At 33.6% G+C, this 25,107-nt stretch overlaps 1 protein-coding gene across 3 annotated transcripts; it reads left to right on the top strand.

The window, feature by feature from the left end:
* Positions 1 to 121: 121 nt before the first annotated feature.
* LOC105678809 (putative ferric-chelate reductase 1 homolog) lies at positions 122 to 21,662 on the top strand. 3 transcript variants are annotated; one of them, XM_012378475.2, is made up of 13 exons: positions 129 to 263; positions 6,506 to 6,646; positions 7,866 to 8,185; positions 8,765 to 8,856; positions 10,712 to 10,874; positions 14,633 to 14,833; positions 15,395 to 15,490; positions 15,956 to 16,112; positions 16,596 to 16,822; positions 17,752 to 17,992; positions 18,420 to 18,532; positions 18,885 to 18,998; positions 19,547 to 21,662. In XM_012378475.2, exons 3-13 carry the CDS (start codon positions 7,868 to 7,870, stop codon positions 19,685 to 19,687), a joined length of 1,863 nt encoding a protein of 620 aa, XP_012233898.2. In that variant the 5' UTR covers positions 129 to 263; positions 6,506 to 6,646; positions 7,866 to 7,867; the 3' UTR covers positions 19,688 to 21,662. The 3 variants fall into 3 exon arrangements, with proteins under 3 accessions (XP_012233897.2, XP_012233898.2, XP_067205467.1); XM_012378474.2 differs by lacking the exon at positions 6,506 to 6,646 and having other exon boundaries at positions 122 to 263; XM_067349366.1 differs by lacking the exons at positions 129 to 263; positions 6,506 to 6,646 and adding an exon at positions 7,595 to 7,613.
* The last annotated feature ends 3,445 nt before the right edge of the window (positions 21,663 to 25,107 follow it).

Below are 25,107 nucleotides of genomic sequence, written 5' to 3' on the forward strand. Positions count from 1 at the left end.
GAAAGACGCGGGCGAGCGGACAGACGCGTCGGACGGACCGCGTCGGAAAGGCGATCGACCGGGAGATCCTTAAGAACTGGCTGCGGCGCGATCGATGTGCGACGCCGTTCCGTCGATCTCTTCGCAAAGGAATTAGTGCGCGTGTGCTATCAGACACCGGCGACGCACGTGTGATCCTTACGAATTTGTTTGGCGCGCGCGTGTTACGCCGCGGTGAACGCCGTCCCGTGAAAAATCTGCATCCGCGATAGAGATGAAGACCGGTGAGTGTTTGCGCGATAATCGCAAAATGCATGCAGATTTAATTCTCAATAAATAAATTTATAAACTTGTCAATGCCGTTGCTTTGTTGCAACAAAAATAATTAAATTGATAAGATTGACGAGAGAATAATTTTGATGCAAATAATTCATAAATTTTATAATTTTAATAATTTCTTTCTATAAAAATTATTTTATTCTTGGAAAGTGGCATCAATCCATGAAACCACTATCCCGTTGGATAAGTTAGTGTGGGTGGACAAGCAAGATGTAAATGCGCTTATTGTTAAAGTATTCACTGGCCAGTCGTGATCGAAGAAAGAGCAGAGTGACCTGGTTGTTTAACAATTTATCTCCTTGGGATACTATCTTTTCTAAAAGCATCCCGATACGTAAAACCGTGTATTGACAATCGCCCTTTTACGATCAGCTTGCCCATTTCAAAAGATTGATAAACAAATCGTACTTGCTCTTTCTTCGAGCCAGATGGGACCATCTGTTAAAGATTTCAGCTTTTTTTACATTACTCGACAGTGACCTCACAAACTGACGTTATTGTCTAAGAATTAATAAATAATATCTCTATTGAAAGATATTATTTGCTCTTCAATTTTTTATTATTTTTATTTATTGTATTTTTCTGGAAAAAAATGTTTAGTTTTGCAATCAAAACTTTTGATTGCTTTTGCATGAATAGACTAGAAATAGATTAGTTAGTGATTCACTGGAGACTGATGTTATTCTATAAATGAAACATGTCACGTTACAAAGATTAAAGGCCGGCGTTGTGATAACATGAAATTGTGACATCATCCGTTTCTCAAGCTTTTAGAATTTTTATATTATTATAGGTTTAATTTTTATATTTTTATAGGTTTTCTTTTCTATGTTTAAAAAGATCTGAAATATAATTAATGCTATGCATCGAGAAATCAACCATTTGATTGGTATATATAAGCTTCATTTTTTCCATACGCGGATGGTTATACGTCGTACGAAAACATGAATGTGTATTAACGGCACCAGTGAAAACTACCATTATAACTGTACTTTTGGTGGAGAGTGTTTTGCAACACAGTCTGCTGCTCAATTATAAAGTCGCTCGAATCGCGATGTAAATTGGAAGTGAAAATATCACCTCAGCACAAAAATACGGATAAACATTTTAAAATTCATGAAATAGCGTTATGAAGAGTTCGTAGGAAATATTCATAAGAAATTCAGCTACTACTTCCTGCTCGTTTCAGAATTCCGAGTATAAACGTGACGATAATCTAAAGTCTTCTGTCCGTTTTAGAGATTAATCTTGTAGACGGGACTTGTAAATTCGTTTAATTTTTTTTTACATTTAATTATTAATTAAAGTATATCGCTTTAAGTATTCGTTCTTCATAAAAATACGTAAATTAGTCTACTCGAAAAAGATTAAAATCTTATTTGCAGAAATTTTATTTTAAAATGTGACAGAAGACTTTACGAATTACATACTTCAGTGAAAATGACATGAAAATATACACATTGGCTATTTTTCATCTATAAGATAAGATAAAATAAATGAAGGATTGACGAGCTAGCTTTTCATTAATCCAGGTTTTTATATGTCGTGGCCGGTGAGAACGCGATTCTCCGCAACGATAGCGAAGGATCGAGTGACTGGATCCAGGATCCATTCGAACGCTCTAAAGTTGATTTCTCCGACGTCGATTAACTTTAATCATGAGGCAATTGTCTCTCTATCTTCTGTTATATACAGAGACGGAAATTCGGAAAAGATAGAGAGAAAGGAAGAAAGAGACGATTGAATTATAGTTAAAGTTAATCGACTTTGAAGAAATTGGCTTTTAGAATCTTCTTGGATGCTTGAAAATTGAGTAATGAGTCGCTGAAGTAATCATTGAAATGGATATTTATCACATTGATACGCTATTTTCAATCCTGAAACCAGGATTATAAATAATACATGCGATTATTCACAGCTGGGTTTTACCGTTTGTATGTCAGGATAAGTCACAATCATTAATTAATCGAATTAATTATTTCCGAAAGATATAACATGATATTATTGGCTTTTCTAATTACAATTATAATTTGTTCTATATTCATTAAACGCGTATATTGATGTTAACTCGATGTTAACTCGATATTTACTCATCTTTGTCAAATAATTCGTCTTTGCCTTGTATAAAAAATGAAAATTATAAATTTCTCTGGCTTTTTTTAAAAATAATGTCTAAAATAGTGTGGAGAAATAAGCCCTTCAATCAGCTCTTTAAAGCAGAATTATTGTGAGATACAAATTACGCTGGAGAACCTTGTGGATTGGATGCGAAAGTAATGTCCGTCAAGTTTGCGTCCAGCCTTGGACGCAGGTTGCTCTAATTAGTTAGTTCAACCTGTAGACAAGACGAAGTGAAACAATCGGAACGAGATCGACGCGTTGCGGTGAGCGCTGTGCTCGTTAAGGAAAAGGCCGTTAAGAATAATTGCGGCAGCGATGAATGGCGTTTCTCTGAATTCTTGCCCGGCTGTTTCTGGTCTTATGTAACCGATAAAATAATTTGCGGTTCGACATACTGACGCGAGAGTAATGTTCGACGTGGAAATTCTAGGACAACAGGGCAACGTAACCATGGCGATGCGTTCACCAAACATGAAAGGGACGAGACGCGATACTTTGTTTGCCGCCTAATGACATTCAGAGCGGTAGAACTTGCGCGTTGTGCGAATACAATTGCTCATTCGAAAGACACACGTTCTGAATACCTTTATTAGGTATTCCACGATGGTGTGCATATTTACCTCGTAGAAGTGCTCAAAATTGTATTAGGAGTTTTTGTTTCTGCAGTTTCAATTTGCTAATTGTGTTAAAAATTTGTGGTGGAAGCCTGAATTGCAATCTGCGAGCATCTATTGTACATTCGACCACATGAGAGATTAATAATTTATCGAAAAAAAATGAGACACAAATCTAATGTTTGGAACAATCCATTTCGATTCATTGCAGTATTTTCAATGTAAATACATGCATAAATATGCAAAAGTACAAAGTTAAAAACGTGAAATTTTTTTTAAATATATTTCTCAGTTTTCTATTACGCTAATTTGATGCTTCTAGCGCAGTCCATTTTTTTTTAAAAGCGTGTCTCACTTTATTAAATTGAAATACTACAATTAGAATGCAATCCCTAATGCACGCACACCACCTATAACAGTCATCAGTTAAATGTCTCATTATCGTTCATCATAGTCCATCATATAACTTTTAATTGCCATGTTGTCATTACTGATATTACTCTTGCGTAATATTATATCTGAAGCGACAGTTGGTTCGCTTCAAGGGATATAGCGTAGACATAACATCAGCGCCTAGTCCATATTGAACTGACAGATTAGTAATATCTTGCTAAGCAAGCGAAGCGCACAGCTAAGCGTACGCGAAAGTGCATCGTGTGACGATCATGTTGCATAATAAGGCAGAGAGATGCGCCGCTATAACAAAGTCCCACCGGATACATCGCTCGAGTATCGAACAATCTTGCTGCGGCAACGCACGCACGCACACACACGGATGCGGCAATAATTACAGGAAGAAAAATTGAAGAAACAAAAAATACCGAAAACGTCCTGACAGAATTACAGAATCACCATTTCGTAACTTCGGTAATTACGATACTTCGCTTAAACGCGCTGTCATCACAGCCGATTTTTATTCTGTTACGAAGCTGGCTTTCTACTTCGAATGCAAGAACTCGCGAATATTTGCGTGGAACGACAGTTTCGATGGTAAAATGATAGATGAAACTTTACGAGAGTAAAGGTTCTGAGCGTGGCGAATGTTTATGCTGCATATACGGTAAATGATAATGTACATCTGACATGTGTGAAAATTTCTGACACCTTACAGCGTGAGTTTATGCCGAAAATGAGACTTTAGCGTTTACCACGCTCAAAGTAACGGCGCGACAAAAACTTCCCAGCACGCTAAAGACGATGTGTTAGCTTTTACGCTAAGGAAATAATTAACGTCACACCAACACATTTGCCTCTTTGCCAGCTGTACTGCAGTTTTTGTCATATTTTATAAAATGAGATATACGCGGTAGATAACACATTTCGAAAGCCGGCCTCACAAATCACTCTCCGGAATCCGTCAAATCTGACGATTTCAATCGCTTGTCAGCTATTTTTAATTTTTTTGTTTGTTTGAAGAGATTTGTGCGCAATACAGTTTAAAAAAAATAGTACAATAAAAAATCATTATTTAATTATATTTAAGCAGATATTTTTTTCATAAAGAGCGTTGTAAGAATTTTAATGTATTTTTTTTAAACTTTGTATTTTTTTAAACTTAATTTTTTATTTTTGATCATAGTTGACTGGTGGTGCTCTGAGGTGAACATATATTTCACTCTATTGTTCGTGTAAGGAAAAATAACGTGTAATTATAAAGAAAGCAATGTAAGAAATATTTACAATTCATTCTCTTTTCACCGAGCTCGCGCAACAAATAATCATCGATTTAAGCCGTGTGTACATCGCGATGGGAATTTCCTGTGAGCTGACAAAGAACCGCGCAGGAGGAAGGTGTTGTCCACCTACCAAGCTCCAGTGAATCCACATACGTGTGCATCATTGAATCGCGCGAGTTTGTGTCTGTGAGCGCGACACCATGGGTGAGTCACACACGCGTTGTAACCGCAAAACGAAACCTTGTGCTCGTTCTCTCTGTCGCACAATGGTATAATGATATACGATAATATTATGCATACACGCGATTATCGCGGTCTTAATTTTTCTCCGATCTGTCGCACACGACTCGAACGCTATTCCGACGAGGTTTTTATCTGCGGTATCGTCACGGCTTTTACGGATAGAAAAAAAAAAAAAAAAACATACAGCCGTCCTGGTTTCTCGACGCGCGTACGTGTAACCGGTGCATCTAGGTGTGTGTCACCAACCGACGGATTCGCACGTGCGCGTATGTGACAACCGCAGCGGTTTGCAAATTGCGGGCTCAGTCCGAGAGAAATTTCGAGTGCATCTGCTATATTGATCTTGGACGGCGTCGACGGACTCGCCTCAACTCGCCCATGATTGCTGTATTGTCGAGATAATTGTATTCTTTGCGACTGTGTTTCCCAATTATCGGTTATTATATCTACATGTCATTTATGTCGCGAATATGGAATATAAATATGGAAATGCGGAGACCAAATACGGCAGCCGATATTACGTATTTGTCGCCGGGAAAGATTTATTATTTGTCGCAGAAACTAAGAAATTTATTATCGCTATTTATTATTCGCACTTAATTGCTGTAAGAAAAATAAAATACTTTTTAATTAAATGTTATTATATATATATATTAATACTGTGATAAATATTAATATAATTTTAATTGGAAACAAATGTAAGGAAGAATCACGCGCGTGGGTCGACTGTGAACACGCACTGTGCGTATTATTATACATTTGAAATAAAAATAGCCGTGTGTGTTACTGCGTGCGTTATTACGATAACTACTTTGTTATTATATAACTATTCATGTACGGTCTGTGTGTGTGATTAATCACAATTCTGCAATCTTAGCGGAGAATCTTCATTCTAATTTCTCAGTTATTATGTCTCGGTTTAAATTGTCATTGAATTAATGGGCGTATAATTCTGCCAACAATGAACTATCCTACATAATTCATAATACGAGAAGACAATTATTCATAACTTTTTGCAATAAATTTGTATAATATTATTGTACCTCACAATCACGAGTCAACTTTAATCCACAAATTCATTTGTTGCTTGCATCTAAGTATCTATACATAAAAATATAGAAATAGTGAACAATCAGCGGTTACGAATTTATCTCGAGTATGCGCATTAATTTTGCAATGATAACAATTTGTAAAAGTCATGCGAAATACCGTGTCGCTGACTAAGCGGCTTACTTCATTTCCTAAACAGATGATTTTGCAATTTATATACCAAAGTATTCGTGTCAGTGACGTCTTCCGATACTTAAAATAAGATTGAAATTGGTCACTCGATTAACTGAATAAATTTTATTTAAATATAAAAATATCCTTGTAAAAAATCTTTCTCTGTCATATAGAGATCAAAGCGTTGCATCAAGACACGCAGTTGGGAATAATAATTTGAGTCTTGAAGAAAGCTTGCGATACAAAATCATGATTTTAAAACGCTTTCGACTTTGACGATCAAATATTTCACAGAGAAAAATGTTGCAGTTTATGTGGCTACGTAGCATTTCAATGGCGAGGGTCAGTCGGTATTGCATAATATCAGGCGATGGGGGATATTTCAGTAGCAGTGAGGCGTTTCGGAATGCGCGAGTCAAGAAACTCAGCAAGGAGTTAAACTCTCAATAGGTGAAAGTCAGCTTCTTTCAGGCGTGGGCAGCCGCACGAGCGAGCGCGCTCGTTCCACGGAGTCATTCACTTCTCTCACACATCACCCTTGCCTGCCTCATTAATGTCTCGACTGTGACTCTTATTACGCCTGTTCCATCTAATGCTCTACATGATCGAGCAATTAAGCTCGCGTTGTAACGTATTACGAAGGAATTATCAACAATTGATCACTAATAGATATTTTCTGATCTACTTGATCTTTGATATCATTATAATATCGTATATCAGAGTTGCTTGATACTTTTGAACACATATCTCGATAGGATGAAATGTATCTTTTCTGCGTGATTAAGCAATAAATATAAAGGATATCTATGATTTTGAATAAAAATTCGTATAAAAATAGAATAATAAAGATATAATAATATCGATTGATAACGCGGAAAGAGATATCAATCTACTGTCAGATAATGTCTAAGAAATGTGGAAATTCTTTAAAATTGAAATTCTGTTCTTCGATAAATTAATTGCTGAATAAAATTATATGACTTATACACATGAATAACAACCGGAATCAGCATTTTCACAAATTCTGCGCGATCGTTCATCAATTGCTAATACAAATTCATGACTGTTAAAATTGAAATTTATGTAGCACAACATTGTGATGCTGCATGAGCACACTCAAGTATTGAGAATAAGATTGTACATTATAGATAAGCGACAGAGAATTGCTGTCAGACGTACATTTCTGTTTACGTCATATCGGATAAATTCAACATCGACGTGAACAGCCGATTAAATAGTCGTGCTGTCTGCATTATTGTTTAGACAAGTGTGCTGTGCCGTTTATCAATATTTTCCAGACAATCCAGGCAGTCGTAGTATTGTAATTCATTCTAACGCGCTGTGATTGTGCAAAAGTTAATTGCAAATCGGATGCTAAGAGTAAACTCAACATAGTTAAATTTACAGTGCAATATGAGTTAGTTTTATTCATATTAAGTGGCGTATTATTGTGCGGCATATAAATATTACACGCTAATCTAAATCTTATAAATTTCAAAAGGATCAAATGTCCTTTTCACGTTGAATTATTTGACTACCTTGGTATCGATCATAATCGTTCATAAGTAAGAACTAACGTTCATAAGTGATAACGTCGTAGAATAGTATATCAAGAATGTACATATTTATATTTGTCGTTTAATCATACTTTACGACTATTCTGTTATAGAAATGTCGAGGACGTTGCTTCTTATAGCCATCGGTTTGCTCGCAAAGGTATTGGGTTTACCTCATGGCGCACCACCGGAAACGTGCTTGGACCTAACGCCGCGTCATCCCGACACCTTCCTCCAATCATCAAATCCACCTTATCAGGTGCTACCCGCAGCCGGACAAGGCAGGGTTCGATTGATCCTGGGAAGTCCCCAGGGTCTCTCATACCAGGGCTTCCTGATCCTCGCCCGGGATATCGATACCGGCGAATACGTGGGTGAATTCACGAATCTGCCTGATAACGCGAAAATCGTAGAGTGCACCGAGGGTGTGAAGGTACTTTCCGATAACATTTCAATTTCATTGTTTGGAAATATTTTCAATCATTCCGAAATAAAAGTTATGAATGTATTTATGAGCGACTGAAGAGCTCGATGCCAAAATTCTTAAAAATGGCACTTGAGATAATTCAATTTAAGTTTCAGTTCAAGCAATTTTGTCAAATTCTTATCGAATTATTATTCGATTTTATTATTATTATTTATCATTATTATTCAATTTTAATGTTTAAATTTTACATTGGTAACACATTGATATCTCAAATAAAGTTTCATATAAGTAATCGTTTCGCTTTTTAACTGAATAGATTGACTCAATTGATTTCCAATCAAAATGTAACTATTGTTATCTGCATCTCAAGATATAAAACCATTATTTTGACAGTACAGATATAAAATAAATACATTCCGATGTACACGTGATAAATGTATGATGCACTCAAGTGCTCCAGTTTAGTGCAAGAATGTTTTTCTATTGTTAATTGTTTTCAAGGTTGAATTACTTATCAAGAATTTTTTTACGGGCGCCAATGACGTACATTTATCTAAAAATTCTTTTCCTGTTTCTTGTGTCTAGAATGGTGTGACTCATACGAGTAAGGAGAGGAAGCAGAATCTTGAATTCGATTGGGAGGTTCCAGTCGACTACGAGGGTATTATTATCTTCAAGTAAGTATGATGTTGTGTAATGATGTTGACTTTTTATGAGAATCACGCGATCTATCTGGAATTTCGCATTGAACTAAGCGAAATCTTCAATCAATCCTGCTGACAGGATTCCTTTATTTCAACGTCATCCGTATAAAAGCAAATTTATCGATGATCATGATAAAAAAGAATTCATACATTTAAATTTCTAATACTGCGCGTACTGCTTAATTAATATTTTGTAAAAACATTCATCTTAGTTTTATTTCACTCTTTCTTGATTAATGAATATATATATAAAAGATTCGTTATATCATGCTCGAATATTTCTCGCGGATATTTACTGCATCCAAGAAGACTGCGCGAGTCTGCTTGTTATTCTCAAGAGTTTACGAGATCGCGAAGTTTGGAAACACCTGTAAAATTCAGAGCAAGAAACGTCAGCGTCTGGAAACGGCTTAATTGTTGAGTCACGATTCCCGCGACTGATCTCAGCCTCTGCACGCACACACACGCACACACACACAGAAGCACGATGTGTCACACTTATGAATCACAATTACTATACGCGCGGTTGCAGTTCGTGTTTGGAATTCAACACGCTTGTACAGGCATAACGGTGCGCGAAACGCGCGAAACATTCCTTACGAACTTTTCTTCCGTGATAATCGATACGGAGTTACTAATGCATGTTTAATAAGGCGCGCAGTTGCGCCCCTGTTGAAACTTTTTAACTTATTTATAAGAAGCACAAAAATTTCATTTTGATTTTACAGCTCCATTTGGGAATTTCTCCCTTCTTTTGTAGTCTGATCTTTATATCTTGCCATAACTGGTACCAACGAAAAAAACGATAAAAAAGATTTACGAGAAAATATGAAATATAAATTAGCTATTTATTAGATAATATAATCGTTTAATATCATGCTTAATATAGAGTTTTACGCACTAAAAGCACTTTTATACAAACACGGACTTTACTGATAATAAATGTTAGAGAAGAGCCTTAAAATTTTATTATTTAATTTTAACAAATAAATATTTAAATATATAAAAATAAGTGAGTTGAAATCAAACTGGTAGAAATTTATGTTGTAACGTTATGTACTTCTAATCCAAAGTTTGTTTCTATTGATCTTGTACAATGGTTTATTTCTCTCCATCTATTTTAATTCTCCCAAGAGATAATCGGAAGTTAACAAAAATGAATCTCTTTCTAAGGTACAATGAGACTTTTATCAAGATGTATTACAGAAACCCTTATTTCACATACATTGAGCATTTAGTGCTTCGTTATATGTCAGATGTGTCAGAAATAAAAAGAGACAAAAAAGAACAAGAAAGAATGTAAGATTTAAACACAAATTTTTTTAAATCAAATGTTTATAATAGTTTCACACAAATAAACTTTCTCATCACTTTAAATCATATATAATTTTTTAGATACTCGTACTTATTTTCAATTAACCATGCAAAAATATAACACTTTCTGTATTATTTCTGAACAATTTTCTTTTTATAAACATAACATTATTGAAATTTCGATTAAAGCTACGTTCTATTAAATTTTTGAGAGATCCAAAAACATTTTAATTCAACATATATCGTTTCTTTCGCGTAAATTTTTTAGTTTGACATTATTTCGGTGTTAAGTGACCCACAAGTCTTGACAATAAAAAAATTGTAAATTAATATTCGACATAAAAAAGTACCCGTGTTAGTGGAAAATATTATCTGCAGTAAAATATTCTATATATTGCTCTATTTTATGTTTCATATTAGATTAACAAAATAATTTTGTATCTTCTCCTAGTTTTATTTCGCCGTATACTGTGCATTATGGCTGATTATTAGTATTCAATTGTTTTTTTTGCAGCTCAACCTTCGCTCAGGATTATAGCACATACTGGGTTGGCGTGGAGTCGCCCAGAGTCATCGTTAACAAGCGGTCCGGCATCAACGTATCGGCCTCACCCTTACCCGTCACTAACTTTAGAACCACCACACCACCCTACTACACCCGCACTGACAATTATGCGGTAAGTATTATATTTCCCATCGTCATCGCTGTTATGAGGTAAACGCGCGTGCTAGTATTACGGCGTGCTAAACGTTGTAAGCGGCCTTTAAGTCTCGACAGATGCGGCTTTGCGAATATCGCTCGTGGGATGCAAATTGACCCACACACGAGCACAGCGGACACTCGTTAATCACATTCAAAGGATTTACACAATTGACATTCGTATTACACAGAAAATGTCCCGAAGTCATTGAATATCGCACTCCTTACATTTGTTTTTCGTTGATTGAATTGAAATGAATTTTTCTCGATAAAAATGTCGAAACATTTATAATATTTTTATTAACAATTTAAAATAAGGAGTTTTTAGTAAACTATACTTTACGGAAAAAAATAAATAACAAAATCTTTATTTAATACTAACAATAAGTTAATCCTCAAGCAAAACCTACATTTTAATTCAATTTTATTTTTATTTTAATTTAAAGTTTAGTTATAATATCTAATATTGTAAAATTATGACAACTAATTATCTTCCTCAGCATTTACGTTGACAAAGTATCGATTTCAAACTCTTTAAAGAGTTTGTTGAAATTTGATCCGATCATTTTATAGCATCTTGTATATGTATATGCAAGAGTATCTAAGAAATACTCTTAAGAGAATATTGGATATCGGATCTTTTAACAAACATGAAACTTCTTATCAGATCAAATTACGCAAGAAATCTGTTAGTTTCGATACGATGTAATTTTTTTTTTTTTTTTAAATAGAAATTAAGTAAAAAAAGCAAAAAAAAATTTAGAAAATGACAACTTGAACTTTCAATAAATTGTTCCACTGTATTTCGTTCGGGATTAAAGGGGATATTGGGTCAAAATTTAAATTTCTGTTTGCATAAATTTGTTGTAATGATACTCTAATTAGCGAAACTTGTCAGCCTCAAGTATGTTATTTATGAGATAAATGATAATTATATCTATTGTCATTATTGCAAGTTAAAATAGTATACTCACATGAATTCCCATTTTGCAATTTCACAAAATTTAAATTTAATTAAAAGTCGCTCATATTTCTATTAAGCATCTATATCCAATAAATCATTTATGAAATGAATAATTAATTGAAGTATTGTTTGCGCTTTAAAAAGCTACTAGAAGTTGAACGAAAAGTACAACATCCACTTTAAATCTGCATCTTTTGTCTTTTTGATAATTGCAAAAGTTCCTTCGCATTTCTGTCTTCATCAATCGTGGAAATAGAAATTTCGAAAGTTTGCCCAATGCGAAAAAAATATTTTGAGTTCTTCATGCCGCGTAACGCGATAGTCCACGCTATCGTAGAAAGTAAAAAATTCGCTGTGCGCATAGAGAGGCGAATATAGCGGCGCGTGACGTACGGGATGTATGAATTATGCATCTCTCTATGTTATGTACATGCAGGGGCCCTTAACCGTATACAAACGCACAGCACGCGACCGCAACCAACGTTCTGGAATTTATGCTTTATGTACTTTCACCGTTCACTTCCGCGGCCGTTCGCGATTTCATGTCGCCGATTTTTCATGGCCCGCATCTTTCCCCCTCGCGGATTTCATCTTTGTCGCCCGTTCATTTCGAGAGCCGGCGAGTGGAATAGCCGAAGAATTATCGGACGCAGCCGATAAAACGAAGAAGGGGAGTGTTCCGGTGATGGATTAGAATGGTAGACGTGAAGGGCATCTTGTTCAACGCTTAGCGCAATCTTCTCCAACTCTTTTCAGAGCGAAAATGCTATCAATCCTGCATCGTTTACGTAGGGCTTATAAATATTATTCTCTTTTCTCGTTGTTTCTAAAAATTCTAAATTCTAAAAATTAGCGGAATTATAAGCGGTTAATAAAGCAGAGAAAAGATTGCCTTGTAAATTCGATGCGAGCGAAATAGCGTCTATAGAAAATATTTCGAAGTGTAAGATTAACCCTTAACTTATAAAATGAAAAATTTTATGAAAAATCTGAGAGAAATCTGAGAGAAATCGTGGGAGAAATCTTACTAGGATCTATATATATTACTGCTGTAGGAACAAAGAAACTGTTTTGTAAAAATTTTTCAAATTTTAAAATCTACATCCATTATTAATTCCTTTCATATTTATGCTTCAAATTTTCTATTTTATGTAAATTTGTTAAGTTAAAGATTGCACACATAATACATGCAATTCAAACTTTCCGTATTTAATTAATAAATCGCAACGTATAAATTATATTTGCATTTTTTAGACTTTTGTAAACAAGTTGATCAAGCCGAAAATCTATCGACTGTTTTTGCAATATTTATAAATTGTCAGACCTTTCGACAAGAGATTTCATGATTCGGAATTTTGATTGCTGCTGTGAAAGAGAAAAAAAAATTTTGCCGATGAGAATGAATTGTTTTTCGATTTAGTTAAACAATACGCGCGACGGGTTCATTGAATAATTACATCCTGCCGTGCGGGCGAGTGACCTTTCCTTGAAAACGGCGCTCGATCGCTCGATAAAAAGCGTAAAAGTACACCAAAGAGCAGTAATGGCGAACGAGACCGGCGGAGCGTGAACGCGCGATTTCGCGAAGCGTATCTAAGTTGAAGGCTGGTCGTCAAACTTCTCTTTCTCCTTGCCACAGATTTCCTTTTCATTCGATTACGAGCTACGTTCTCGCGAAATGTCGCGCACGATTTACTCTGCAAGGTCCCCCTTATTCGAATTTCTGTGCTGACTCACATGTAAGCTATTGAAGACAACTATCTTAAATATTTATATAATTTATGTTATTTATATCTATAGGTGTTAGACATGATTACTATCCAAACAAGACGCATATTTTTTAGATGTCTTTAAGACATGCGTGTTATCTAGGAATTTAGACATGATTACATATCATCTAAGACGATAATTGTTACCACAATTTCGCAAGAATTTGTGTACTTAGTATTTTTGATAATACATCAAACACGTAAAAAATTTTTTTAGTACACTTGCGTTCACTTATTTGCGTCATAAAAGTGAGCACAGATAAGTGTTAAAAGAATGATAATTATTTTAATTTTCTGCCACACAATGTGATAACATTTTGTTTCCACCTGACAATGTGTTCCGCAATATTTGCCTCTTTTTTGTCGAAAACTATCTAAAATTCCACATCTATGTATTATACCACAGAATATTTTTAATTTTTTAAAACGCAGAGAGTGGTTTCGTTATAACATTTTTTATGCATCAATTATGTAAATTTTACAAAAACTACTTATTTTTTGCAATTTTTAATTATTCAGATTCAACTTTTAATTATTTAAGAATAATAAAAATAACTTCCATTTTTCTTATATATTTTTCAGCTCTGGAAAGTAATAAAAAATCTGGACACTTGTCGTTTGTTCTTGATCTTCTTGTTTATTCTTACAAGCCTGACGAGTAACTGTGTTCAAGTTACATTTCAAGTTACATTTTAAATGAACTTTCTTTTACGGCTTATTTAAAAGTGAGAGAAAGCATCTTTCTCTCAGATATCGAAATCGAACAATCACTTTCCGACAAAACGTAAGCAATTCACGGGAATCCCGGTGATCGACAAGTATCTAAAACACCTTTATCCACACTTCATTCTCATTCTCATCTGTCACGCTGTCACTTGATTTCGATTCAAACAACGGTAGCACGTTGCGCAATCTCCGCAATCGTTCCGCGCGAGAGATGGTATCTCGCGGATGGCACCTGTGAATTCTCGCGTCATCACCAGGTGTGTGTTCTCGTTGCAGACGAAGGATGTGGAGGACCCGTTCTACACGGGCTGCCACACCACGAAGAACTGCTTCGGCTCGCCCGCAGGCTGCATAAAAACCAAGGATTGCACCGCCGTGGTGGCCGTGACCGTGCAGGGCGACCAATATTATTTCGAGTTGCAGACACGCGGGGAGGCCAAATACGTCGCTGTCGGATTGTCGGACGACAAGAATATGGTAATTGCGAGGATGCTGCGTTGAAGCTGTCTCGCGTGACTTTTTGCCGGACTCCCGTGCAGTTTAAATAGAAACTTGCGTAATATTCACGGAAGTATTTTGCCGAGCGGGCGTGAAACTACTTCTCACTGCACATTTATAATCTCTTTACATTAATTCGTATTATTTTGTCTTGATTTTTAGAATTATACTGCGTCTTTCTTTATCTTTCTTTGAGATTATCTTGAACGTTTTTTTTTTCTTAATTTTGCAGATTTTTTGAGAACAATTATGTTTCGCTATTCTTTGAGATGTTAAGCGTTTCCTCAGCACGCACAATGTCTTGAATTTTAATGTAAAACATGTTTCAATCTTTAATTGGCTGATGCCAAAAGTCGTTACATAAATACTTTATGTCGCTTATTTATGTAATGCTGTAAATTATGTAACATCTGTTTGACAATTAATGACACCGTCGTTGCCAAAGTTGCGACGTTGCGTTATGCAATTAATTACATGCGTAATTTATAGGATTAACGATTAAGTAGTAATGGTTAAGTTTATAATATGTGAAATGCGCAGGGTGACGACAGCGTAGTCGAGTGCACGAACGAGAATGGCGAAATTGCGTTACACATGTCTTGGAACACCGGAAAGCGTAATACACGCCATGCGACGGTGAGTATCGTTTGCTATGCCGCACCGCCTTCTGACTAGATGCACCTTTGTGCTAATTAATTCATCCCCGTGCTCTGTTGGACAACGAGTCTAGCCCATTAAATACCAATTATTATGCTCTTCGTAGCTGGCGGTGTCGCTCCCGCTACGATAATGCCGTAAATCTTCAAGCTCCGCAAATAATTACAAAATTCATAAAAGATCTTTCTACTACATATGCTAGAGTTTATGTAAAAAGAAGCTATTTTAATACAATTTTAATTTACTTTTATTACTTTAATGTTGAAATGTTTAATAAAATTTTCGTTGAAAAAAATTGACTGCAATTTGATTAGGGAATTCGCCGACAGTGTAGGGCGATTGTTTTAGATCCGCGATTATTGTGTAGATCACGAGTCATTGTGATTCGATTTGCGAGGATCGTGCCTGACAAACGTTGACCTTACTTGTGCGATTTGTTCACAGTCGGAAGGCGCGGTCAATCTGGAGACCGGCACGATCAAAGATGACGTGATTTATTGCAAGTTCCGACGGGACAAGCTTACTGTTGTTCAGGGACGAACGTACGACCTCGTCAAAACTCCGTACCATCTCCTCGTGGTCGCCGGCAAAGATTTGAAAAGTACGTACAGGCTGTATTTGCAATTCCAGTTGTTAGTGTACTTAACTCGGCGATTAATAGATCTCGACAATGTATTTTACGATTTAACGTTCTAGTGGTAATGCCGGATTTACGGCGCGACGTCACATTCCTTTAAATAAAGACAGAAGAAACCTCGGTAACTTCGCGCAGGTAGCGCGAAGTTTGCTTCTCGTATGCCTCCGCTGAGAGCGAAGCGTGTAAAAACTTTAAAACTTTTTTTTTCGCCGCAGGTTGCGATAACTGCAGATTTAATAGCTTTCTTATGTTTCTGCTCGAATGTTGATATCGACGTAAATGAGATGTGATTCAGATTGATGGTTTCTAAAATTTTCATCGGTGCAATAATTAATTGGATCGATTCATTATGCATCAACATTATGCTTTTGTAACGAGAAAATTTACTTTCTTCTTTTATGCGAATGGCTCTTGAATATCGGCGATGGTTTTTTTGCGGTTTTTTAGGAAATGGCGTTGACTTTCACGATGTCGCCTATCTTGGAACCAGCACCTCAAAGCGATTGTCTGATGTCGGAGAATGGACTGCAGCCAGCGACTTGCTGATTCGCCTTCACGGCGCGCTTATGCTAGCTTCGTGGATCGGCACGGCGTCCATCGGGATGCTGCTTGCGAGATATTACAGACAAACGTGGGTCAACTCGCAGCTATGCGGAAAGGATCACTGGTTCGCCGTAAGTACACGGTTTTCCAAGTAATCGCGCAAATATTCTCTTATTTGAGGAACATATTCTCTCACGAAATTATATACTTATTTTCTTGCTCGTTGAATATAGCAGTCGCACAGGCAACGTATATAAAATAACCGCGACTATTATTAATTCATTCTCTTTAACTTCTGCTTTTGGTCGGAAGAAACTGGCGCATCCATTAATTTTCCGATAATTCAATTTGCGAGTGGAGTTTATTTTTGTTGCAAGAAAATGTCTTGATAAGTATTCAAGTAAATATTTTCTACAATTTTATTTTTCCTTAAAATACTTCGCGTTCTTTTCATTTGTGTTTACTATTTAATAATATTATAATTAAATATTTCTAACATTTTCACGTTACTGAATCATTTTATCAATAAACTAAATATTTGTTAAATTAATCTCTTAAATTTTTTTATCCCATTTCATATTATTCCAGGTTTTTACTAAATTATTTAGTTGTTTGCTATTTTAGTTGAATCTCAAACATATCGGCAGTATGAAATTAAAAAGTAAAAAATGCTATTCTCTTTTTTTTAATTCATCCCCTGCTTTTAATCGTGCAAAATTTAATTTATTTATTAATTTTGTGATAATTCAATAATGAGCAGAGCAAAGTGATAAATTAAATTACAAAGTTTATATTAAAATAAATTGGTTAAAATAAATTGCTATTATATAATTTATGAATTATAAAAGTTAACGTTGACTTTTCCACATATATGCTACACATATATTTTATATGTATATGCAAATACTAGTGATGTATCATAACTCATGCCAATTTTGTTTTTTGACATTTAAAATATCCATCATTAACGCGCAAATCGCGTAAAAGAAAAGGCATCTGCTATCGTTATACTCTTCTCGCATTTTTTTCACTAATAAAATTCTATTGATTTTTATCATAGTGGCACAGATTCTTTATGTTGCTTACCTGGTCGATGACAATCGCAGCCTTCGTGATAATATTCGTGGAATTAGGCACATGGAGCTCCGAGACGATACACGCTTCCGTCGGCTTGGCTACCACTATTCTCTGCTTCATCCAGCCGTTTATGGCGGCTATGAGACCGCATCCTGGTGCACCACGAAGAACCCTTTTCAATTGGGCTCATTGGTTCGTTGGTAACGTGGCAAAAATCTGTGCCTGTAAGTATATTAAAGAATATTATAAATATGACAAAGCTTTTCACTATATATTTTGATTTACCATATTTTTTCCCTTAATTTATTTGAACATTTATATTTTTTGCGCTTATATTTTCTTCGTAATAAAAAATTATTACAATATTTTAAAAACTGTTTTATTGCAATTTAATTTAATAATACGAGATTATATTTTTATTCTTTTTAAATGCAGGAATTAAATTTATTGATTTTAGTTATTTGCGTGAGATATATATATATATATAAATCTTTATTTTATTCGATATGATTTAAAGTGTGCGTCATAAATTATATAATTTTAAATAAATATATTGATTGGTATATTCTAAGATTAATTTTTATCAGTATGCATATGCATAATAATTAGCATATAAGTAGTAAATATTTTTATCTATAAAATTCTTTCCAGTAATCGCGCTTTTCTTCGCGGTGCGGTTGAATAAGGCCAAACTTCCGGATTGGGTCGACTGGATTCTTACTGCATACGTGGTATTCCACGTTCTGACTCATCTCATTCTTACGGTAAGACTTTTTTATTTAAATTTAAATGTATGCATAACATTCTGGAAATGTCAAAAACTTAGAGAAAACTGCAAGAAAATCTGACCAAGAAATTTATTGATAAAAAAGTGCACGACAATTATATTATTAACATCAAATTTAAATCGATCACATTTCATTAAATTTTTACGTTCTTTCTAAATCAGTTTTCTCATTAAAAATGAAGATCTTGAATTTTATACAATATCGGAAAAGAATAAATAACCTGATATTTTATGGAATTTTTCTCGAACAACAATTGCGCCACTCGAGATTTAATCTACCTTTCCAATTGCAGTCATATTTGTGACATTTTCATTGGTTTGTGTTATAGTTCCTTGGATGCGCTTCTGACAGGCAAGCCAGTCAGAGAGTGAATTCATTCCCGATGAAAGACATGCATTCTCGCGGATCAATGGTGCATCCAGATGCGAGACGAGACGCTCCGGTAAGATTTTCTAAAATAAAAATGACGCGATCGCGAGCAATCTTCCAACGTCCAACGGACGTCTGACTTGAAAGTTAAAAAGATTTATACGTACAAAAATAAGAAATAGTATCATTAATAATAGTCATTCTATTTCTCATTATATTTTTCTTATTAAATTTAAAAATAACACAAGTCTAAACTTTTCTAATAATTTGATAAATATAGTAGCAAATAAAATTCTATACGCGATAAAGATCGATTAATATTATATATATTAATATTATATTCTATATAATATATATTCTATATGAGATAAATATATTTTTACAACTAAAATAAATAAAATAACTTTTAAAAATAGTGTATTTATATTTTAAAGAAAGCGTCACGAAAATGTCAAGAAAATTTCGAAAAAATTTACTCCGGATAAATATCTTTTCTGCACATGTAATAAATTGTGTAAATATTATATCGGTGCTGAGAACCGGTATCGCGCTGAAAAATAATCTAGCGCACAAACAAATATCAGTCCGCAAACAAAGTCTCATTGAATATTTTCTCGGCAGCACTCTAGTATGCGGAAGTTCATTTTCGGTGTGTACTTTGTGGTTATCGTCGTGTTCGCCGCAGTCCTCATAGTGATCACCGTGTTGGCACCTATCGAGGAAACGTGGACCACCTTCACCAACACTATCTCAAATTACTGAGGCCGCTAATCAACGCCGTGGAAATATATTCGTCACCGCCACGATACACGCGCGGAAGATTCTGACCGGATGGCGGAGGTCGCATAGCCGTCGCAGCGACGATATATATTCCCAGTGCAACTTTCTGTATGCAAATTAACTTGAAGAATGTGTAAATCCTCATTCGTGTAAAGATGCAAATCCACCGACGCGGTGCGCGAAGACGAAAGAGATTGTTGCGGCGCTGACAATTGTTTCTATCTGTTCCATGTTTTTGGAAAGCCCGTATTATCGCACACATTTTATCTTAATTATATTTCGTGTTAAAATTAAGTTTTTGTATATAATATTCTTATCTTTTTTTGAAGATATTAAACCTAAAGTTTATATATTTTATTACATATTACTAAACACAACCCACAGATGCAATTATACGGAGTGCTTTCTTATCGATATAAGAATAAATTTGAGAATTTTGTAATAAAAAATTATTATTTGTTCAAATTAAGCATGATTATAAGACTAAAATAAAAATTCGAAATAACTGCCTTTAGAATGTTATTATACAGGGTGTATAATATTGTTATTAATAGGTGATATGATTAGTCTGATACATCTCGTATATTTTACATTATTTTTTAATAAATTCTCTTAATGATATTAAAATAAAGTAAATTGGATTGACTTACCGGCATGATGCGGAGCAGCGGAGTTGTTTGCAAATAACATACAAAATGTATCCAAGTATCTGTAACATATAAAATATATTCAAGTTATAAGAGCATTAAAAATAATTATATTTGACAAATAATTATTACGTATATTGAACTCTTACTCATCTTTTATACAAATAATTAATAAAAGAATTATATAGAAAAGATTTAAAAATAATGTAAAATATAAACTGATCTATAACACCCTGTATATAAAATATAAACAAATAAAAAATTATCTCTTTGAAAGTGATTAGATTATATTGATATTTATATACCAATTGTTTGATATTTAATATTCTCTTTTGATATATCATATTTTATATATGATAATATTAATAAAATATATACTAATTCTCTTCAGCGATGAATATAATTACCATTAACATATGTATTATTATATGTAATTCATTTCGTAATTGCGTAATTCATATCATATTCTTAGGATTGACGACAACTCTTAAATAGTTATGCAATAACTATTAAAATGTATTGAACTATTAAAATGTATGAATTAATAATTTCTATATGTGCGCAAAGGTGTGAACCATTTGCTACGCTTTTTTACTGATTTTTGCATTTAACATAAACATAACTTGTTTGTCAGTAAGACACAAAGTTCAGTTACAATAATGATCGATGTAACAAAGAGAGGATTTGGTAAAATAACTCATCGTAAACAAACTATACTTATACTAACAAAGAATTACCAATGTATACTAAGAACAGAAATTGTTTCTGAAAGTTTAAAAGACGTATACTGATATTACAGTATTTTATTTTTATAATTAAATTGTATTTAAGTTAATATTAATTCCTGAAAGATAATTATATAATCGATTTCATTGATCTTTCTCTATACATATTATTAAATTCTTGCAGATTCTTTTTGCTTTCTTCTATCATGCATTAGCGCTGTATTCCAGAATTATTTTTATTTTATTTTAATTCTTAGTGCGAATTTAATCTTTATGGTTCTTCAAAATTTGTGAAAGATTGATGAAATTGTACGAATTTTAAACATAAGATTGAAGTAGTCGCAGCTATAAATACCATAAAGTTTCGGCGATTTCTTGCGCGAACCATGCTTTTCTACTTATTTACTACTTATTTATAATAAGATTTGCAGTATTATCTTTTTCGAGTACTTTTGCTACTTTACAAACTTTTATATTTTACATCGTGTCGCCTCACGTGACCGATTGCAAATCGATATTGCCATTAATGGCGGATAATGTAACGTTGTTAGCTTTATAGATTGTTAATAAATATATACACACATATACACAGACTTAGGATCCTGTCAATAGCCATAAGATGGATTAGGCGGATTGGGGAAGTTCACTATGTGCCAGAAATTGATAGTATAGCAACATACGAGATGTTCAGCGCGTTCAGTGAAAAACGCGTGACAAAGTTCTAATCTAGTTTTTAATGTGTCTCGTCAAATTTGCTTGTCACTCTGTAACTATCAAAACAGATTTTTGTGAAAAAAATTGTGACAAATTTAACTTCTTTTTAAAAATTAACACGATGAAGACATTTAATAATATAAATTTATATTTACTAATCAAAAAATAAATAAAATTTTTTATTTCCTATTTTTATGAAAATGGAAAATTATTTTTTGCAATAAAATCTAAAAATTGATGTTTTATGTATTATTTTAAAGCTCAAAATAATTTATTTCATATTATCAATTATGTTGAATTAATATTCAATGATTTTATGTTACACAACTGAACTGCCAATATCATAATAATTTCTTAATATACATATATGTATGCGTTTATATTGCACGCACATATATTATATAATATATAACATATATAATACGTATATATTAAGAACATATATAACATAATTATATTGAATTATATATAATATTGTTACGACTTCAGGCAACTAATATCACATATATGCTACTGTAATACTTATTCGTGTTTGCAAGATAAATTTATGTTAAAAAAATAAATATTTGATAACAAAATTATTAACGCGCAGCAATTGATTAAAATTTGCAATATATTTGAGCAATTGATCATAACATCGTCTGTACAATTCGTAGAAATCTGTGAAATTTGTAGAATCGTAAGCGACTTTCTCTTTCTCCATTGTTTATTTCTTGCCTCAGGGACAATTCAAAGAAACTATCGACTTTTCTATTATACATTTTTGTTATAACGATATACTACGGCACAGTGGACCTTTTCAGTTGCATTTCAACAATGTTGCAATGTAGTAAACTGCAGTGCAATGTTGCAATATGGAATTGTGACATTACAACAAAATTGCAGTGAAATTGCAGTAACATTTCAAAAAGTGATATTGCAATTGTACAATTAAATATTTCTGCAACGTTTTCACGATTCTCCATATAGAATAAAATAAAAAAACATATTGATAATTCATAGTTGTTGAAGAAAATCATTACTGTCGAACGAACATCATTGCAAGATTTTCGTGAAGATTATCTCTTTTTTTTTATTACGTCCGAGATCATCCGTTTACCGTGAAAACTGCAGAATAGATCACTAGTTGAACACGATTAACTATGAGGTGCCGTTGTTAACCAGATTATGTGGAACTTGAGTTTTCTAAAGTAATAAAGAAGAGCACTAAGGTAAACTGATGAAATTCATCGCGTTATATACTGAGTGACCCAAATAAACTAGATGATTGGAAGACATAACAATCGAGATTAATTAACGTCTAGGAAAAGTAAACAACTGTAAGAATGTACGTAGTAAATTACTACTAATCTTTAAAAATTTTTTTCTTTTCAGTGATATTATCCAGAATATGTCATTAATAAGAATTTTATTTATAATGATTTCTATTTTTTGTTTGTTGTATTTTGATTAATTTCTTTAATTTTGAGGTTATTAATATATAACGTAAGAAAATTTAATATAATAATTTAAAAATCAAAACTCAAACAAATTTTAATAATTGAGAAATTCAACAACATAAAAAATTATAATGTGACAGTGTGTATTATTGGATTTTTTAAATTAAATTTTTATTTAAAATATTGACATGCAACTTGTTTCAGAGAAAAAAAGCACCTTGTATCCAGCAGTATATTTTTCCGTTAATTGAGTTCTTCTTTTATTTTGCGATTTAATTTAGACAGTAACTTGAATTTCTCTCACATTTTTTGTACTGTTAAACAAGAAAAATAATTGAATATATTTCTACAATGTTTATCCATGCATAAACATTTACGCTAAATTAATTATTTAATTTATAATAAAATATTATTAATTATACAGTGGTTTTGATATAATTAATCTCAAGGAACTGTATCTTAACTTAAGCTGCAGACTGAAAGAACTTATTATCCTCAAGCATTCTTTCTCACGAAAGATCTAATGTATCGTCGTAATACACTCACGAAAGTGGAAACCGGAACCGGCAAAGTAATTGAATTTTAGCTAAATTCATAAATATACAATGAAAAAAATACTGTTTATTAAAGTTTCAGTTTTAATATAGACAAAATTGTAAGTTTTGATTTAACTATTATAATCTATAACACATATATATATACACACACACACATATATGTATCACTAAATACTCGTAGAACGTTGCTATGAAAATTTTACATATATAAAATTGGTTTTTATATATTTGGATTCTCAAATCGTTTTAATTCTTTGTAAAGCAAACTATTCCGTTAAAAAAGCGATTAACCTAATATGCTTTTACTGTGTGTTTTGAATCTTTTGTTCTACATCGCACTGCAGAGCCACTATTGAATTTTCAACCGTTCTCTATTCAGGCAATTGAGTATTCTTGTTGAATGTTTTGCATGCAATGGTTAATTTAACCCTCAACTAGAAGATGGCTCTCATAATGAGAACTCATGCATTTGCATTTATTATCTACTTTTATATTAAAAATTAAATTGTTTATTAAAAAATGTATTGCAAATGTATTAAAAAGTGCATTGCAAAAAATCCAAGAGAAAAGTTAAATTTATCGGTTCTAAACAAGAAGCCGAGTAAAAATTTCTAATAACCTTTTCTTAGATATAATTGAATGCAAGCAATCTCATTACGAAGAATATTCTTTTTTATTTAAAGAGTCAATAATAATATCATAAGATTTTTGGGTCTTTTGGATCCAGATTATTCCAGTCAAGTACTAATTATATTACGATTATGTGCAGTTTGAAATGCAGTTTAAAGATTAAATGCGTATCAGATTTCGTATTAAAGGTCATGGTTAAAATGCATGACAATTAAAGATTGTTGAATTAGCGATTAAAAACTGATAGGTTAAATGGGGTGATGTTAGATTATGAATATAATCCATGAAAAACAGACGAGCAATTTGTAATGCTGACTATTCATCAGACAAATACGAATTTGTAACGTATAATTTCAATCTTCAACATGAAGTTTAATACAGAATACAGTTTCTATGTTGAACAAACAGTTCGTAATCTTTTCCTTTCTCAATTCGCGCACGAAGATGTTCGTGGCGCGCGGCAAACGCGACATACCTCTGCGTACAATTCCGCATCCCCGGCGCTACATCCCTCAGTTCGTCCTCTTGCGCATCCTCGATCGGAAGGCACGCATTTCCAGGCGGAATGTTTTCAGGGGGTTAGTAACGCGGTGGTACGGGTACACAAAAAAAAATGGCGGCGGCCGATCGAAGGCGGTGGCGGTGACGTTATGACGCATGCCGCGCGGCGGCGACAGCGGTAGCGGCGTC

The sequence above is a fragment of the Linepithema humile genome, chromosome 2 (genome assembly GCF_040581485.1).
Source record: "Linepithema humile isolate Giens D197 chromosome 2, Lhum_UNIL_v1.0, whole genome shotgun sequence".
Classification (NCBI taxonomy): Eukaryota; Metazoa; Arthropoda; class Insecta; order Hymenoptera; family Formicidae; genus Linepithema; species Linepithema humile.